General features: G+C 52.3%; 1 protein-coding gene across 4 annotated transcripts in view; it reads left to right on the top strand.

The window, feature by feature from the left end:
• LOC109875989 (protein Shroom3) overlaps positions 1-14,842 on the top strand; it is a 123,027-nt gene that overhangs the window by 90,622 nt on the left and 17,563 nt on the right. For all 4 annotated transcript variants that reach the window (XM_031826074.1, XM_031826073.1, XM_031826075.1 and 1 more), the window contains 3 exons: positions 89-2,158; positions 8,507-9,128; positions 11,266-12,078. In XM_031826074.1, coding sequence (XP_031681934.1) covers positions 89-2,158; positions 8,507-9,128; positions 11,266-12,078 — 3,505 coding nt within the window. The remainder of the gene's footprint in view (positions 1-88; positions 2,159-8,506; positions 9,129-11,265; positions 12,079-14,842) is intronic.

The following is a 14,842-nucleotide window of genomic DNA, read 5'->3' as shown; positions in this document are numbered from 1 at the left end:
GTGTCTCTGTTTCTCTAATGTAGTCATGTTGTATGTTGTTGTTGTTGTTGTTGTTGTTGTTACAAAACATGTCTTCTTCTTCTTCTAGCCCCACCACCAAGCCCAAACAGGGTGTGGGTCAGGGCTTCCCGCCGCCCCCCGAGCCCCAGCAAACATCCACCCAGTCTGGCTGCCTCATGCTGCCCCAGGGCATCTACCCTGTACCCCCACCGGAGCCCCACTATGCCCAGATGCCCACCAGCAGCCCCAACCCCAGCAGCATGTACCCAGCCCTGGCCAGGGAGAGCAGTCTGAGCAGACAGAGAGAGCTCCAGGGGTTAAGGCTGGGGGTCAGTGTGGATACAGGGATGGCGGTAGTGGTGGAGAATGGATACCAAAGAAACCCCTCTATATCCTCCTATGTCACTTCCTCTGGCCAGCCTCAGCAACCTGACTTTGCTCAGCCTCCACCCAAACAGCCAGCTCATCCAACCCAACCCACAGACAGAGTGGGGGGAAAGTCAGGGTACGAGGAGACCCAAACTAAACTGGGTCTCTACAGGTCTCATCTGAAGGGAGAGGGACAGACCGTATCCCAAAGGCAGAGCCAGAGGAGCCAAGGACAGGGACAGGGTCAGAGCCAGGGTCAGGATCAGGGACAGGGTCAGAACCAGGGACAGGATCAGAGCCAGGGTCAAGGACAGGGTCAGAGCCAGGGTCAGAGCCAAGGCCAGGGACAGGGACAGGGTCAGAGCCAAGGCCAGGGACAGGGACAGGGTCAGAACCAGGGTCAAGGACAGGGTCAGAGCCAGGGACAGGGTCAGATCCAAGGCCAGGGACAGGGTCAGAGCCAAAGTCAGGGTCAGAGCCAGGGTCAGAGCCAAGGCCAGGGTCAGAGCCAAGGCCAGGGTCAGAGCCAAGGCCAGGGACTGGGTCAGAGTCAAGGCCAGGGTCAGGCATCCAGACCCTCCTCAGTCCAGTCTATAGGCCAGTCTATAGGCCAGTCTATAGGCCAGGAGAGAAGGGACCCATACACGCCAGTCCAACCGCGGGGAGAGAGGCTACCCAGGTACTCCCAGGGCTCAGAGAGCTGCCCTGAGCACCACCGACAGGGCCAGGTCAGGGAGGAAGGGCAGGTCAGACACACAGAGCCCAGGCCCCACGCTACTCACCCTGTTCCCCAGGGGAGCAACAGCAGTAGTACCCCAGCACAGGTGTCTGACCAGCGGGTAGAGCAGAGGACCCAGGGGCCTGACCAGCAGGTGGAGCAGAGGGCCCAGGGGCCTGACCAGCAGGTGGAGCAGAGGGCCCAGGGGCCTGACCAGCAGGTGGAGCAGAGGGCCCAGGGGCCTGACCAACAGGTAGAGCAGAGGGCCCAGGGGCCTGACCAACAGGTAGAGCAGAGGGCCCAGGGGCCTGACCAACAGGTAGAGCAGAGGGCCCAGGGGCCTGACCAGCAGGTGGAGCAGAGGGCCCAGGTGTCTGACCAGCGGGTAGAGCAGAGGGCCCAGGGGCCAAACCTTCAGGTCAATGACCATAGATCCAGGTCCCCCCTCTGGTACTACAGCGATCCAATTCCCCCCCAACCGCAGAGGGACCAGAGGGGACCAGAGCATCCCCTGACCCAGCTGCAGAACGTCCTAGCAGATGTCCAGCGTTGTGACAGTCCAGAGAGCTCCGCCAACAGCCAGAGTAGTCACCAGAGGAGCCTCTCTGTTCTGGAGAAAGTGAACCGCTTCGAGGGCCGCGAGCAGAGCCATAGGCAGGGGAAGCAGAGGAGTAAAAGCACCAGCGCCAACCACACCAACCCGAGGCCCTGCTCCTCCCGTCCAACCCAGCCCCAGTCTCAGCCCCAGTCTGAGCCCCAGTCTCATCCCCAGCACCATGAGAGGGCTGGTATGGATGACCTGCGTAGCACGCTGGAGAGAACTAGCAGCCCCAGCAGCACCTGCAGAACACTGAGCTCCTCCTCTAGCTCACATCATGGGAAAACAACGGTGGCCCACGAGGGTCATCATTACGCAGAGCTGCAGAGGCCAGGGAGTTGTGACCAGACCCAGAGCTCCAGGTACCCCCATCACCACCACCCTAATCCCCAGGACCCTCACCCTGGCTCGGCCCTGCAGAGGAGCAGGAGCACCTTCCAACTGGGTAGCCAGGAGGGCCACGACAGAGACAGGTAATCGTTCAATATTGTATATACAAAGTGTACAAAACATAAGGAACACCTTCCTAATATTGAGTTGCACCTCCCCTTTTATCCTCAGAACAGCCTCAATGGGGCGGCAGGGTAGCCTAGTGGTTAGAGCGTTGGACTAGTAACCAGAAGGTTGCAAGTTCAAACCCCCTAGCTGACAAGGTACAAATCTGTTGTTCTTCCCCTGAACAGGCAGTTAACCCACTGTTCCTAGGCCGTCATTGAAAATAAGAATTTGTTCTTAATTAACTGACTTGCCTAGTTAAATCAAGGTAAAATAAATACGCGCCTGGCACCTACTACCATACCCCGTTCAAAGGCACTTAAATATTTTGTCTTGTCCATTCACCATCTGTACACACACAAAATCTATGTCTCAATTGTCTCCAGGCTTAAAATGTTTTCTTTAACCCGTCTCCTCCCCTTCATCTTTAACCTGACTCCTCCCCTTCAGCTTTAACCTGGTCTCCTCCCCTTCATCTTTAACCCGTCTCCCCTCCTTCATCTTTAACCCGTCTCCTCCCCTTCATCTACACTGTCTCCTCTCCTTCATCTTTAACCCCGTCTCCTCCCCTTCATCTTTAACCCGTCTCCTCCCCTTCATCTTTAACCCTGTCTCCTCCCCTTCATCTTTAACCCGTCTCCTCCCCTTCATCTTTAACCCCGTCTCCTCCCCTTCATCTTTAACCCCGTCTCCTCCCCTTCATCTTAACCCCGTCTCCTCCCCCTTCATTTTTAACCCCGTCTCCTCCCCTTCATCTTTAACCCGTCTCCTCCCTTCATCTTTAACCCGTCTCCTCCCCTTCATCTTTAACCCCGTCTCCTCCCCTTCATCTTAACCCCGTCTCCTCCCCTTCATCTTTAACCCCGTCTACTCCCCTTCATCTTTAACCCCGTCTCCTCCCCTTCATCTTTAACCCCGTCTCCTCCCCTTCATCTTTAACCCCGTCTCCTCCCCTTCATCTTAAACCCCGTCTCCTCCCCTTCATACCCTTCATCTTTAACCCCGTCTCCTCCCCTTCATCTTTAACCCCGTCTCCTCCCCTTCATCTTTAACCCCGTCTCCTCCCCTTCATCTTTAACCCCGTCTCCTCCCCTTCATCTTTAACCCCGTCTCCTCCCCTTCATCTTTAACCCCGTCTCCTCCCCTTCATCTTTAACCCCGTCTCCTCCCCTTCATCTTTAACCCCGTCTCCTCCCCTTCATCTTTAACCCGTCTCCTCCCCTTCATCTTTAACCCCGTCTCCTCCCCTTCATTTTTAACCCCGTCTCCTCCCCTTCATCTTTAACCCCATCTCCTCCCCTTCATCTTTAACCCGTCTCCTCCCCTTCATCTTTAACCCGTCTCCTCCCCTTCATCTTTAACCCCTTCTTCTCCCCTTCATCTTTAGCCCCTCTCCTCCCCTTCATCTTTAACCCGTCTCCTCCCCTTCATCTTTAACCCGTCTCCTCCCCTTCATCTTTAACCCCGTCTCCTCCCCTTCATCTTTAACCCTGTCTCCTCCCCTTCATCTTTAACCCCGTCTCCTCCCCTTCATCTTTAACCCTGTCTCCTCCCCTTCATCTTTAACCCCGTCTCCTCCCCTTCATCTTTAACCCCGTCGCCTCCCCTTCATCTTTAACCCCGTCTCCGCCCCTTCAACTTTAACCCCGTCTCCTCCCCTTCATTTTTAACCCCGTCTCCTCCCCTTCATCTTTAACCCCATCTCCTCCCCTTCATCTTTAACCCGTCTCCTCCCCCTTCATCTTTAACCCGTCTCCTCCCCTTCATCTTTAACCCCTTCTCCTCCCCTTCATCATTTAGCCCGTCTCCTCCCCTTCATCTTTAACCCCGTCTCCTCCCCTTCATCTTTAACCCCGTCTCCTCCCCTTCATCTTTAACCCGTCTCCTCCCCTTCATCTTTAACCTGACACCTCCCCTTCAGCTTTAACCTGGGTCTCCTCCCCTTCATCTTTAACCCGTCTCCCCTCCTTCATCTTTAACCCGTCTCCTCCCCTTCATCTACACTGTCTCCTCTCCTTCATCTTTAACCCCGTCTCCTCCCCTTCATCTTTAACCCGTCTCATCCCCTTCATCTTTAACCCTGTCTCCTCCCCTTCATCTTTAACCCGTCTCCTCCCCTTTCATCTTTAACCCCGTCTCCTCCCCTTCATCTTTAACCCCGTCTCCTCCCCTTCATCTTTTAACCTGTCTCCTCCCCTTCATCTTTAACCCCGTCTCCTCCCCTTCATCTTTAACCCGTCTCCTCCCCTTCATCTTTAACCCGTCTCCTCCCCTTCATCTTTAACCCCGTCTCCTCCCCTTCATCTTTAACCCGTCTCCTCCCCTTCATCTTTAACCCCCGTCTCCTCCCCTTCATCTTTAAACCCCGTCTCCCCCCCTTCATCTTTAACCCGTCTCCTCCCCTTCATCTTCAACCCCGTCTCTCCCTTCATCTTAACCCCGTCTCCTCCCCTTCATCTTTAACCCCGTCTCCTCCCCTTCATCTTTAACCCCGTCTCCTCCCCTTCATCTTTAACCCCGTCTCCTCCCTTCATCTTTAACCCCGTCTCCTCCCCTTCATCTTTAACCCCGTTCTCCTCCCCTTCATCTTTAACCCCGTCTCCTCCCCTTCATCTTTAACCCCGTCTCCTCCCCTTCATCTTTAACCCCGTCTCCTCCCCTTCATCTTTAACCCGTCTCCTCCCCTTCATCTTTAACCCCGTCTCCTCCCCTTCATTTTTAACCCCGTCTCCTCCCCTTCATCTTTAACCCCATCTCCTCCCCTTCATCTTTAACCCGTCTCCTCCCCTTCATCTTTAACCCGTCTCCTCCCCTTCATCTTTAACCCCTTCTTCTCCCCTTCATCTTTAGCCCCTCTCCTCCCCTTCATCTTTAACCCGTCTCCTCCCCTTCATCTTTAACCCGTCTCCTCCCCTTCATCTTTAACCCCGTCTCCTCCCCTTCATCTTTAACCCTGTCTCCTCCCCTTCATCTTTAACCCCGTCTCCTCCCCTTCATCTTTAACCCTGTCTCCGCCCCTTCATCTTTAACCCCGTCTCCTCCCCTCATCTTTAACCCCGTCGCCTCCCCTTCATCTTTAACCCCGTCTCCGCCCCTTCATCTTTAACCCCGTCTCCCTCCCCTTCATTTTTAACCCCGTCTCCTCCCCTTCATCTTTAACCCCATCTCCTCCCCTTCATCTTTAACCCGTCTCCTCCCCTTCATCTTTAACCCGTCTCCTCCCCTTCATCTTTAACCCCTTCTCCTCCCCTTCATCTTTAGCCCGTCTCCTCCCCTTCATCTTTAACCCCGTCTCCTCCCCTTCATCTTTAACCCCGTCTCCTCCCCTTCATCTTTAACCCGTCTCCTCCCCTTCATCTTTAACCCCATCTCCTCCCCTTCATTTTTAAACCCCATCTCCTCCCCTTCATCTTTAACCCGTCTCCTCCCCTTCATCTTTAAACCCGTCTCCTCCCCTTCATCTTTAACCCGTCTCCTCCCCTTCATCTTTAACCCGTCTCCTCCCCTTCATCTTTAACCCCTTCTCCTCCCCTTCATCTTTATCCCGTCTCCTCCCCTTCATCTTTAACCCCGTCTCCTCCCCTTCATCTTTAACCCCGTCTCCTCCCCTTCATCTTTAACCCCATCTCCTCCCCTTCATCTTTAACCCGTCTCCTCCCCTTCATCTTTAGCCCGTCTCCTCCCCTTCATCTTTAACCCCGTCTCCTCCCCTTCATCTTTAACCCCGTCTCCTCCCCTTCATCTTTAACCCGTCTCCTCCCCTTCATCTTTAACCTGACTCCTCCCCTTCAGCTTTAACCTGGTCTCCTCCCCTTCATCTTTAACCCGTCTCCCCTCCTTCATCTTTAACCCGTCTCCTCCCCTTCATCTACACTGTCTCCTCTCCTTCATCTTTAACCCCGTCTCCTCCCCTTCATCTTTAACCCGTCTCATCCCCTTCATCTTTAACCCTGTCTCCTCCCCTTCATCTTTAACCCGTCTCCTCCCCTTCATCTTTAACCCCGTCTCCTCCCCTTCATCTTTAACCCCGTCTCCTCCCCTTCATCTTTAACCTGTCTCCTCCCCTTCATCTTTAACCCCGTCTCCTCCCCTTCATCTTTAACCCGTCTCCTCCCCTTCATCTTTAACCCGTCTCCTCCCCTTCATCTTTAACCCCGTCTCCTCCCCTTCATCTTTAACCCGTCTCCTCCCCTTCATCTTTAACCCCGTCTCCTCCCCTTCATCTTTAACCCCGTCTCCCCCCCTTCATCTTTAACCCCGTCTCCTCCCCTTCATCTTCAACCCCGTCTCCTCCCCTTCATCTTTAACCCCGTCTCCTCCCCTTCATCTTTAACCCCGTCTCCTCCCCTTCATCTTTAACCCCGTCTCCTCCCCTTCATCTTTAACCCCGTCTCCTCCCCTTCATCTTTAACCCCGTCTCCTCCCCTTCATCTTTAACCCCGTCTCCTCCCCTTCATCTTTAACCCCGTCTCCTCCCCTTCATCTTTAACCCCGTCTCCTCCCCTTCATCTTTAACCCCGTCTCCTCCCCTTCATCTTTAACCCCGTCTCCTCCCCTTCATCTTTAACCCCGTCTCCTCCCCTTCATTTTTAACCCCGTCTCCTCCCCTTCATCTTTAACCCCATCTCCTCCCCTTCATCTTTAACCCGTCTCCTCCCCTTCATCTTTAACCCGTCTCCTCCCCTTCATCTTTAACCCCTTCTTCTCCCCTTCATCTTTAGCCCCTCTCCTCCCCTTCATCTTTAACCCGTCTCCTCCCCTTCATCTTTAACCCGTCTCCTCCCCTTCATCTTTAACCCCGTCTCCTCCCCTTCATCTTTAACCCTGTCTCCTCCCCTTCATCTTTAACCCCGTCTCCTCCCCTTCATCTTTAACCCTGTCTCCGCCCCTTCATCTTTAACCCCGTCTCCTCCCCTTCATCTTTAACCCCGTCGCCTCCCCTTCATCTTTAACCCCGTCTCCGCCCCTTCATCTTTAACCCCGTCTCCTCCCCTTCATTTTTAACCCCGTCTCCTCCCCTTCATCTTTAACCCCATCTCCTCCCCTTCATCTTTAACCCGTCTCCTCCCCTTCATCTTTAACCCGTCTCCTCCCCTTCATCTTTAACCCCTTCTCCTCCCCTTCATCTTTAGCCCGTCTCCTCCCCTTCATCTTTAACCCCGTCTCCTCCCCTTCATCTTTAACCCCGTCTCCTCCCCTTCATCTTTAACCCGTCTCCTCCCCTTCATCTTTAACCCCATCTCCTCCCCTTCATTTTTAACCCCATCTCCTCCCCTTCATCTTTAACCCGTCTCCTCCCCTTCATCTTTAACCCGTCTCCTCCCCTTCATCTTTAACCCGTCTCCTCCCCTTCATCTTTAACCCGTCTCCTCCCCTTCATCTTTAACCCCTTCTCCTCCCCTTCATCTTTATCCCGTCTCCTCCCCTTCATCTTTAACCCCGTCTCCTCCCCTTCATCTTTAACCCCGTCTCCTCCCCTTCATCTTTAACCCCATCTCCTCCCCTTCATCTTTAACCCGTCTCCTCCCCTTCATCTTTAACCCGTCTCCTCCCCTTCATCTTTAACCCCTTCTCCTCCCCTTCATCTTTAGCCCGTCTCCTCCCCTTCATCTTTAACCCCGTCTCCTCCCCTTCATCTTTAACCCCGTCTCCTCCCCTTCATCTTTAACCCGTCTCCTCCCCTTCATCTTTAACCCCATCTCCTCCCCTTCATTTTTAACCCCATCTCCTCCCCTTCATCTTTAACCCGTCTCCTCCCCTTCATCTTTAACCCGTCTCCTCCCCTTCATCTTTAACCCGTCTCCTCCCCTTCATCTTTAACCCGTCTCCTCCCCTTCATCTTTAACCCCTTCTCCTCCCCTTCATCTTTATCCCGTCTCCTCCCCTTCATCTTTAACCCCGTCTCCTCCCCTTCATCTTTAACCCCGTCTCCTCCCCTTCATCTTTAACCCCGTCTCCTCCCCTTCATCTTTAACCCGTCTCCTCCCCTTCATCTTTAACCCGTCTCCTCCCCTTCATCTTTAACCCCGTCTCCTCCCCTTCATCTACACTGATTGAAGTGGATTTAAAAAGTGACATCAATAACGGATCATAGTTTTAACCTGGATTCACCTGGTCAGTCTATGTCACTGAAAGAGCAGGTGTTCCTAATGTTTTGTCCACTCAGTTTATGTTGGTGTATAGTGTATAGATTGTGTAAATGATGTGTATATTACATTGTCTATATTCTGTCTGTATATTCTGTTTATTGTTGTCACCACCATTTCACCAGGTCAAATGTTAATGTACTTGGTGAATAAAAGGCACTCTCATTGTGATTTTGACAGGGATGGGGACAGAGAGTTCCATTGGAGGGATGACCTGCAGGACCTACTGGGGACCATCCAGGACACGTCTTTTAACCGGGCCTACAGAAACAGTATCAAGGACGCCCAGTCCAAGGTGCTCAGATCCACCTCCTTCAGACGCAGGGATCTGGGAATTAGCGTCAACAACCACTCCCCTCCCATCCCCGCCAAGCACTTATCTCTGGAGAGGAAGGGACCTAAGACCAGCCCCAAACCCTCCATTGTCTCCACTACTGTCCAAGCCTCCAACCGAGCCCTTGCCCTAGCTACCTCCACTCACACCCCCAAAGAAAGGCTTACGGTCACTGTCCCAGACCCAGTCCCAATCCCAGCCCCAGCCACCTTTCCCTCGCCTCACACCCCTAAAGAAAGGCTTACGGTCACTGTCCCAGACCCAATCCCAGCCCCAGCCACCTTTCCCTCGCCTCACACCCCCAAAGAGAGGCACGTTGTCACCCCAGAGCCCGATAGGTTCGGTCCCCCAGAGCTCCTCAGCGTCCTGGCCATGGGCCCACCAGTCCCGGCCCGTATCGGTGGGCGTAAGCGACTCACCATGGAGAAGAAGAAGAGGTCCTACTCCGAGCCTGAGAACATGCATGAGGTGAGTCAAAGTATCCAAGATCCTATCTCCTGCTGTTTTGCCCTTAATCAAGGCACTTAAAGGTAGACTCAGTGAGATGGCGTTGCAGCGAACAACACCGGCAGATATTGAGATGAGTGAGCTGCGAGACTTACTGCTATCCATTCAGTGATGCTGCACTGTGGCTGACCCTGTACTTCCTAAACCCTTACTGCTCTCCATTCAGGGATGCTGCACTGTGGCTGACCCTGTACTTCCTAAACCCTTACTGCTATCCATTCAGGGATGCTGCACTGTGGCTGACCCTGTACTTCCTAAACCCTTACTGCTCTCCGTTCAGGGATGCTGCACTGTGGCTGACCCTGTACTTCTAAAACCTTACTCAAATAAAATAACATTTTATTTGTCACATGGGCCAAATACAACAGGTGTAGTAGACCTTACAGTGAAATACTTACTTACAAGCCCTTAACCAACAATGCAGTTCAAGAAATAGAGTTAAGCAAATATTTACTAAATTAACTAAAGTACTTTTTTTCATTTTTTTTTCAACACAATAAAATAACAATAACAAGGTTATATAGAGGGGATACTGGTACCGAGGCAATGTGCAGGGGTACAGGTTAGTCGAGGTAATATGTATATTTAGTTAGGGGTGAAGTGACTATGCATAGATAATAAACAGCGAGTAGCAGCAGTGTAAAAACAAAGGGGGGGCTCTTGGCCCTTGGCTGTCCGGTGCCGTGCGGTAGCAGAGAGAACAGTCGATGACTTGGATGACTGGAGTCTTTCACATTTTTTAGGGCCTTCCTCTAACACTGCCTAGTATATAGGTCCTGGATGGCAGGAAGCTTGGCCCCAGTGATGTACTGGGCTGTACACACTATCCTCAAGTAGCACCTTACGGTCAGAGGCCTAGCAGTTGCCATACCAGGCGGTGATGCAACCGGTCAATGTTGGAGCTGTAGAACTTTTTGAGGATCTGGGGACCCATGCCAAATCTTTTTAGTCTCCTTTCCTTTCTTGGTGTGTTTGGAACATGATAGTTGGTTGGTGATGTGGACACAAACTCTCAAACCGCTCCACCGTCAATGTGAATGGGGGAGTGTTCGGCCCTCCTTTTCCTATAGTCCATGATCAGCTCCTTTGTCTTGATCACGTTGAGGCAGAGGTTGTTGTCCTGGCACCACACTGCCAGGTCTCTGACTTCCTCCATATAGATTGTCTCATCATTGTCGGTGATCAGGCCTACCACCGTTGTGTATTCGGCAAACGTAATGATGGTGTTGGAGTTGTGCTTGGCCACTCAGTTGTGGGTGAACAGGAAGTACAGGAGGGGACTAAGCACGCACCCCTGAGGGGCCCCCTTGTTGAGGATCAGCGTGGCAGATGTGTTGTTGCCTACCCTTACCACCTGGGGGCGGCCCGTCTGGAAGTCCAGCATCCAGTTGCAGAGGGAGGTGTTTAGTCCAAGGGTCCGTAGCTTAGTGATGAGCTTTGTGGGCACTATGGTGTTGAACGCTGAGCTGTAGTCAATGAACAGCATTCTCACATAGGTGTTCCTTTTGTCCAGGTGAGAAAGGGCAGTGTGGAGTGTGATTGAGATTGCCTCTTCTGTGGATCTGTTGGGGCGGTATGCGAATTGGAGTTGGTCTAGGATTTCCGGGATGATGGTGTTGATGTGAGCCATGTCCAGCATTTCAAGGCATTTCATGGCTACAGATGTAAGTGCTACGGGTCGGTAGTCATTTAGGCAGGTTACTTTCGCTTTTTGGGCACAGGGACTATGGGGTTCTTCTTGAAACATGTAGCTATTACAGACTCAGTCAGGGAGAGATTGAAAATGTCAGTGAAGACACTTGCCAGTTGGTCCACGCATGCTCGGAGTACATGCCCTGGTAATCCGTCTGGCCCCGTGGCCTTGTGAATGTTGATCTGTTTAAAGGCTACGGAGATGGTGATCACAGTCGTCCGGAACAGCTGGTGCTCTCATGCATGCTTCGGTGTTGCTTCCCTCGAAGTGAGCATAAAAGGCATTTAGCCCATCTGGTAGGCTCTACATTCAGAGCGCTTCACTGCGACTTGGTGTCGGGTTAGAAAGCAAGAGACACATTTCTGTTTTCTGGAAAATAAAGGTTTCTTGTTCTTCTTCTTCTAGGTGGGGTTGGAGTCTGACCCAAAGAGGACTAGCCAGCACCAGCTGTTCCTTTTACCAGGTACAGAGACCAGCGTGGCGGACCGCAGGAGGATGTTTGAGATGGCTGCCAGTCGCAGCCTGAGCTCCAGCTCCCAGGCTCCCCAGCGCCTCCAGGGCTCCCAGGCTCCCCAGGGCCTCCAGGGCTCCCAGGCTAGTCTAGCCGTGTCCCGGCCGGAGCTCCGGCAGCTGCAGCAGGACGCCCTGGCCGACTACATGGAGAGGAAGAAAAGTTGGAGGACAGACAGGGATAGGGACAGGTCAGAGGGAGGGCGCGCCCACCGTGACCGCCCTCACAGCACCTACCTGCAGCCCTTTACAGACACCCGGAGTGTTTCTTCAACCTCCACCACCAGCCTAGCCTCTCTTCAGGAGCCTCTTGGTCAAGACAGCAGTCTCTCTGGTGGGGGAAGGCTCTGCTCCACCCTGCCTCCTGGCCTCCAGGGCTTCTATCCAGGCAGGGTCACTGCACCACGCATCCAGGCCAAGGCCCCAGCCTCAATCTCCACCACCCACCCAGACACCTCGGGATTCCACAGGCTACTGGAGGGAGAGCTGCCCAGATCCAGCCTTGGTAGAGAAGAACCAGCCCAGGACTATGAGGCACTCCAAAGCCAGGAGTTTTTCCTGCAAGGCAATGGAGCCTTTGAGAGGGCAGTTCCAGCCCGGAACTCTGGCAAGTCAGCCTCTGCGGAGGACCTGCTGGAGCGCTCTGAGAGGCCTGCACCCCAGCACTTCAGATCTCGCTCCTCACCATCTGGCGAGAGGCTAAATCAGGTACAGTACAATACACTCTCTGGTTTTACACTAGACTTTAGACTTCTTTACTAAACTAATCAAAACAAAGACACAACACCATTTATTTTGATACAAATGTGTGTGGATGTAGCTTGAGTTGTAAGTCTTAGGTTAGCTGTAGCTTCAGCTGTAAGTCTTAGGTTAGCTGTAGCTTCAGCTGTAAGTCTTAGGTTAGCTGTAGCTTCAGCTGTAAGTCTTAGGTTAGCTGTAGCTTCAGCTGTAAGTCTTAGGTTAGCTGTAGCTTCAGCTGTAAGTCTTAGGTTAGCTGTAGCTTCAGCTGTAAGTCTTAGGTTAGCTCATCTCAGCTGTAAGTCTTAGGTTAGCTCATCTTCAGCTGTAAGTCTTAGGTTAGCTCATCTCAGCTGTAAGTCTTAGGTTAGCTCATCTTCAGCTGTAAGTCTTAGGTTAGCTCATCTCAGCTGTAAGTCTTAGGTTAGCGCATCAGCTGTAAGTCTTAGGTTAGCTGTAGCTTCACCTGTAAGTCTTAGGTTAGCTCATCTTCAGCTGTAAGTCTAAGGCTAGCTCGTCAACTGTAAGTCTTAGGTTAGCTCCTCTCAGCTGTAAGTCTTAGGTTAGCTCATCTTCAGCTGTAAGTCTTAGGTTAGCTCATCTCAGCTGTAAGTCTTAGGTTAGCTCATCTTCAGCTGTAAGTCTTAGGTTAGCTCATCTCAGCTGTAAGTCTTAGGTTAGCTCATCTTCACCTGTAAGTCTTAGGTTAGCTCATCTCAGTTGTAAGTCTTAGGTTAGCTGTAGCTTCACCTGTAAGTCTTAGGTTAGCTCATCTCAGTTGTAAGTCTTAGGTTAGCTGTAGCTTCACCTGTAAGTCTTAGGTTAGCTCATCTCAGCTGTAAGTCTTAGGTTAGCGCATCAGCTGTAAGTCTTAGGTTAGCTGTAGCTTCACCTGTAAGTCTTAGGTTAGCTCATCTTCAGCTGTAAGTCTTAGGCTAGCTCGTCAACTGTAAGTCTTAGGTTAGTTCATCTCAGCTGTAAGTCTTAGGTTAGCTCATCTTCAGCTGTAAGTCTTAGGTTAGCTCATCTCAGCTGTAAGTCTTAGGTTAGCTCATCTTCAGCTGTAAGTCTTAGGTTAGCTCATCTCAGCTGTAAGTCTTAGGTTAGCTCATCTCAGTTGTAAGTCTTAGGTTAGCTGTAGCTTCAGCTGTAAGTCTTAGGTTAGCTCATCTCAGCTGTAAGTCTTAGGTTAGCTCATCTTCACCTGTAAGTCTTAGGTTAGCTCATCTCAGCTGTAAGTCTTAGGTTAGCGCATCAGCTGTAAGTCTTAGGTTAGCTGTAGCTTCACCTGTAAGTCTTAGGTTAGCTCATCTTCAGCTGTAAGTCTTAGGTTAGCTCATCTTCACCTGTAAGTCTTAGGTTAACTCATCTCAGCTGTAAGTCTTAGGTTAGCGCATCGGCTGTAAGTCTTAGGTTAGCTCATCAGCTGTAAGTCTTAGGTTAGCTCATCAGCTGTAAGTCTTAGGTTAGCTTATCTTAGCGTGGTGGTTCCAGCTAAAGCAGCTGATGCCTTCCTGCTGTGTGACCTGACTGTGTCTGAGCTGGTGTTGGTGTCTGAGCTGGGTTTGGTGTCTGAGATGGGTTTGGTGTCTGAGCTGGGTTTGGTGTCTGAGCTGGGTTTGGTGTCTGAGCTGGGGTTGGTGTCTGAGCTGGGGTTGTTGTCTGAGCTGGGGTTGGTGTCTGAGCTGGGGTTGGTGTCTGAGCTGGGGTTGGTATCTTGCCTGGGGTTGGTGTCTGAGCTGGGTTTGGTGTCTGAGCTGGGGTTGGTGTCTGAGCTGGGGTTGTTGTCTGAGCTGGGGTTGTTGTCTGAGCTGGGGTTGGTGTCTGAGCTGGGGTTGGTGTCTGAGCTGGGGTTGGTATCTTGCCTGGGGTTGGTGTCTGAGCTGGGTTTGGTGTCTGAGCTGGGGTTGGTGTCTGAGCTGGGGTTGTTGTCTGAGCTGGGGTTGGTGTCTGAGCTGGGGTTGGTGTCTGAGCTGGGGTTGGTGTCTGAGCTGGGGTTGGTATCTTGCCTGGGGTTGGTGTCTGAGCTGGGTTTGGTGTCTGAGCTGGCCTAACCTTGAGCAGGCACATAAACCCAGGGCTGGATGATGAGTGTCCCAGGGGCAGGAGAGGTCAGGAGAGGTCACACAGCTGGCTTCTAAACCCCAGCTCTGCCTCCTACTGACAGGGCCGTGACTACAGCTGGCACATAAACCAACCTAGAAAGCTAGCAGTTCAAATATACTGTCCTACGCTAGGCTGAGGATTCCGCTGCGAAGTCAGTTTCTGTGGGATGTTAAACAAGGATGTTGTTTATCACCATATGGATTTCTTATGCCCTCTACTGTACATAACCCTAACCCTGAGGGGTGACAGGGCAGGTCTATATAGTGACCTAACCCTGAGGGGTGACAGGGCAGGTCTATATAGTGACCTAACCCTGAGGGGTGACAGGGAGGGTCTATATAGTGACTTAACCCTGAGGGGTGACAGGGAGGGTCTATATAGTGACCTAACCCTGAGGGGTGACAGGGATGGTCTATATAGTGACCTAACCCTGAGGGGTGACAGGGAGGGTCTATATAGTGACCTAACCCTGAGGGGTGACAGGGAGGGTCTATATAGTGACCTAACCCTGAGGGGTGACAGGGCAGGTCTATATAGTGACCTAACCCTGAGGGGTGACAGGGAGGGTCTATATAGTGACCTAACCCTGAGGGGTGACAGGGCAGGTCTATATAGTGACCTAACCCTG

The sequence above is a fragment of the Oncorhynchus kisutch genome, linkage group LG6 (genome assembly GCF_002021735.2).
Source record: "Oncorhynchus kisutch isolate 150728-3 linkage group LG6, Okis_V2, whole genome shotgun sequence".
Classification (NCBI taxonomy): Eukaryota; Metazoa; Chordata; class Actinopteri; order Salmoniformes; family Salmonidae; genus Oncorhynchus; species Oncorhynchus kisutch.
This window is presented reverse-complemented; position numbering and strand designations above follow the sequence as displayed.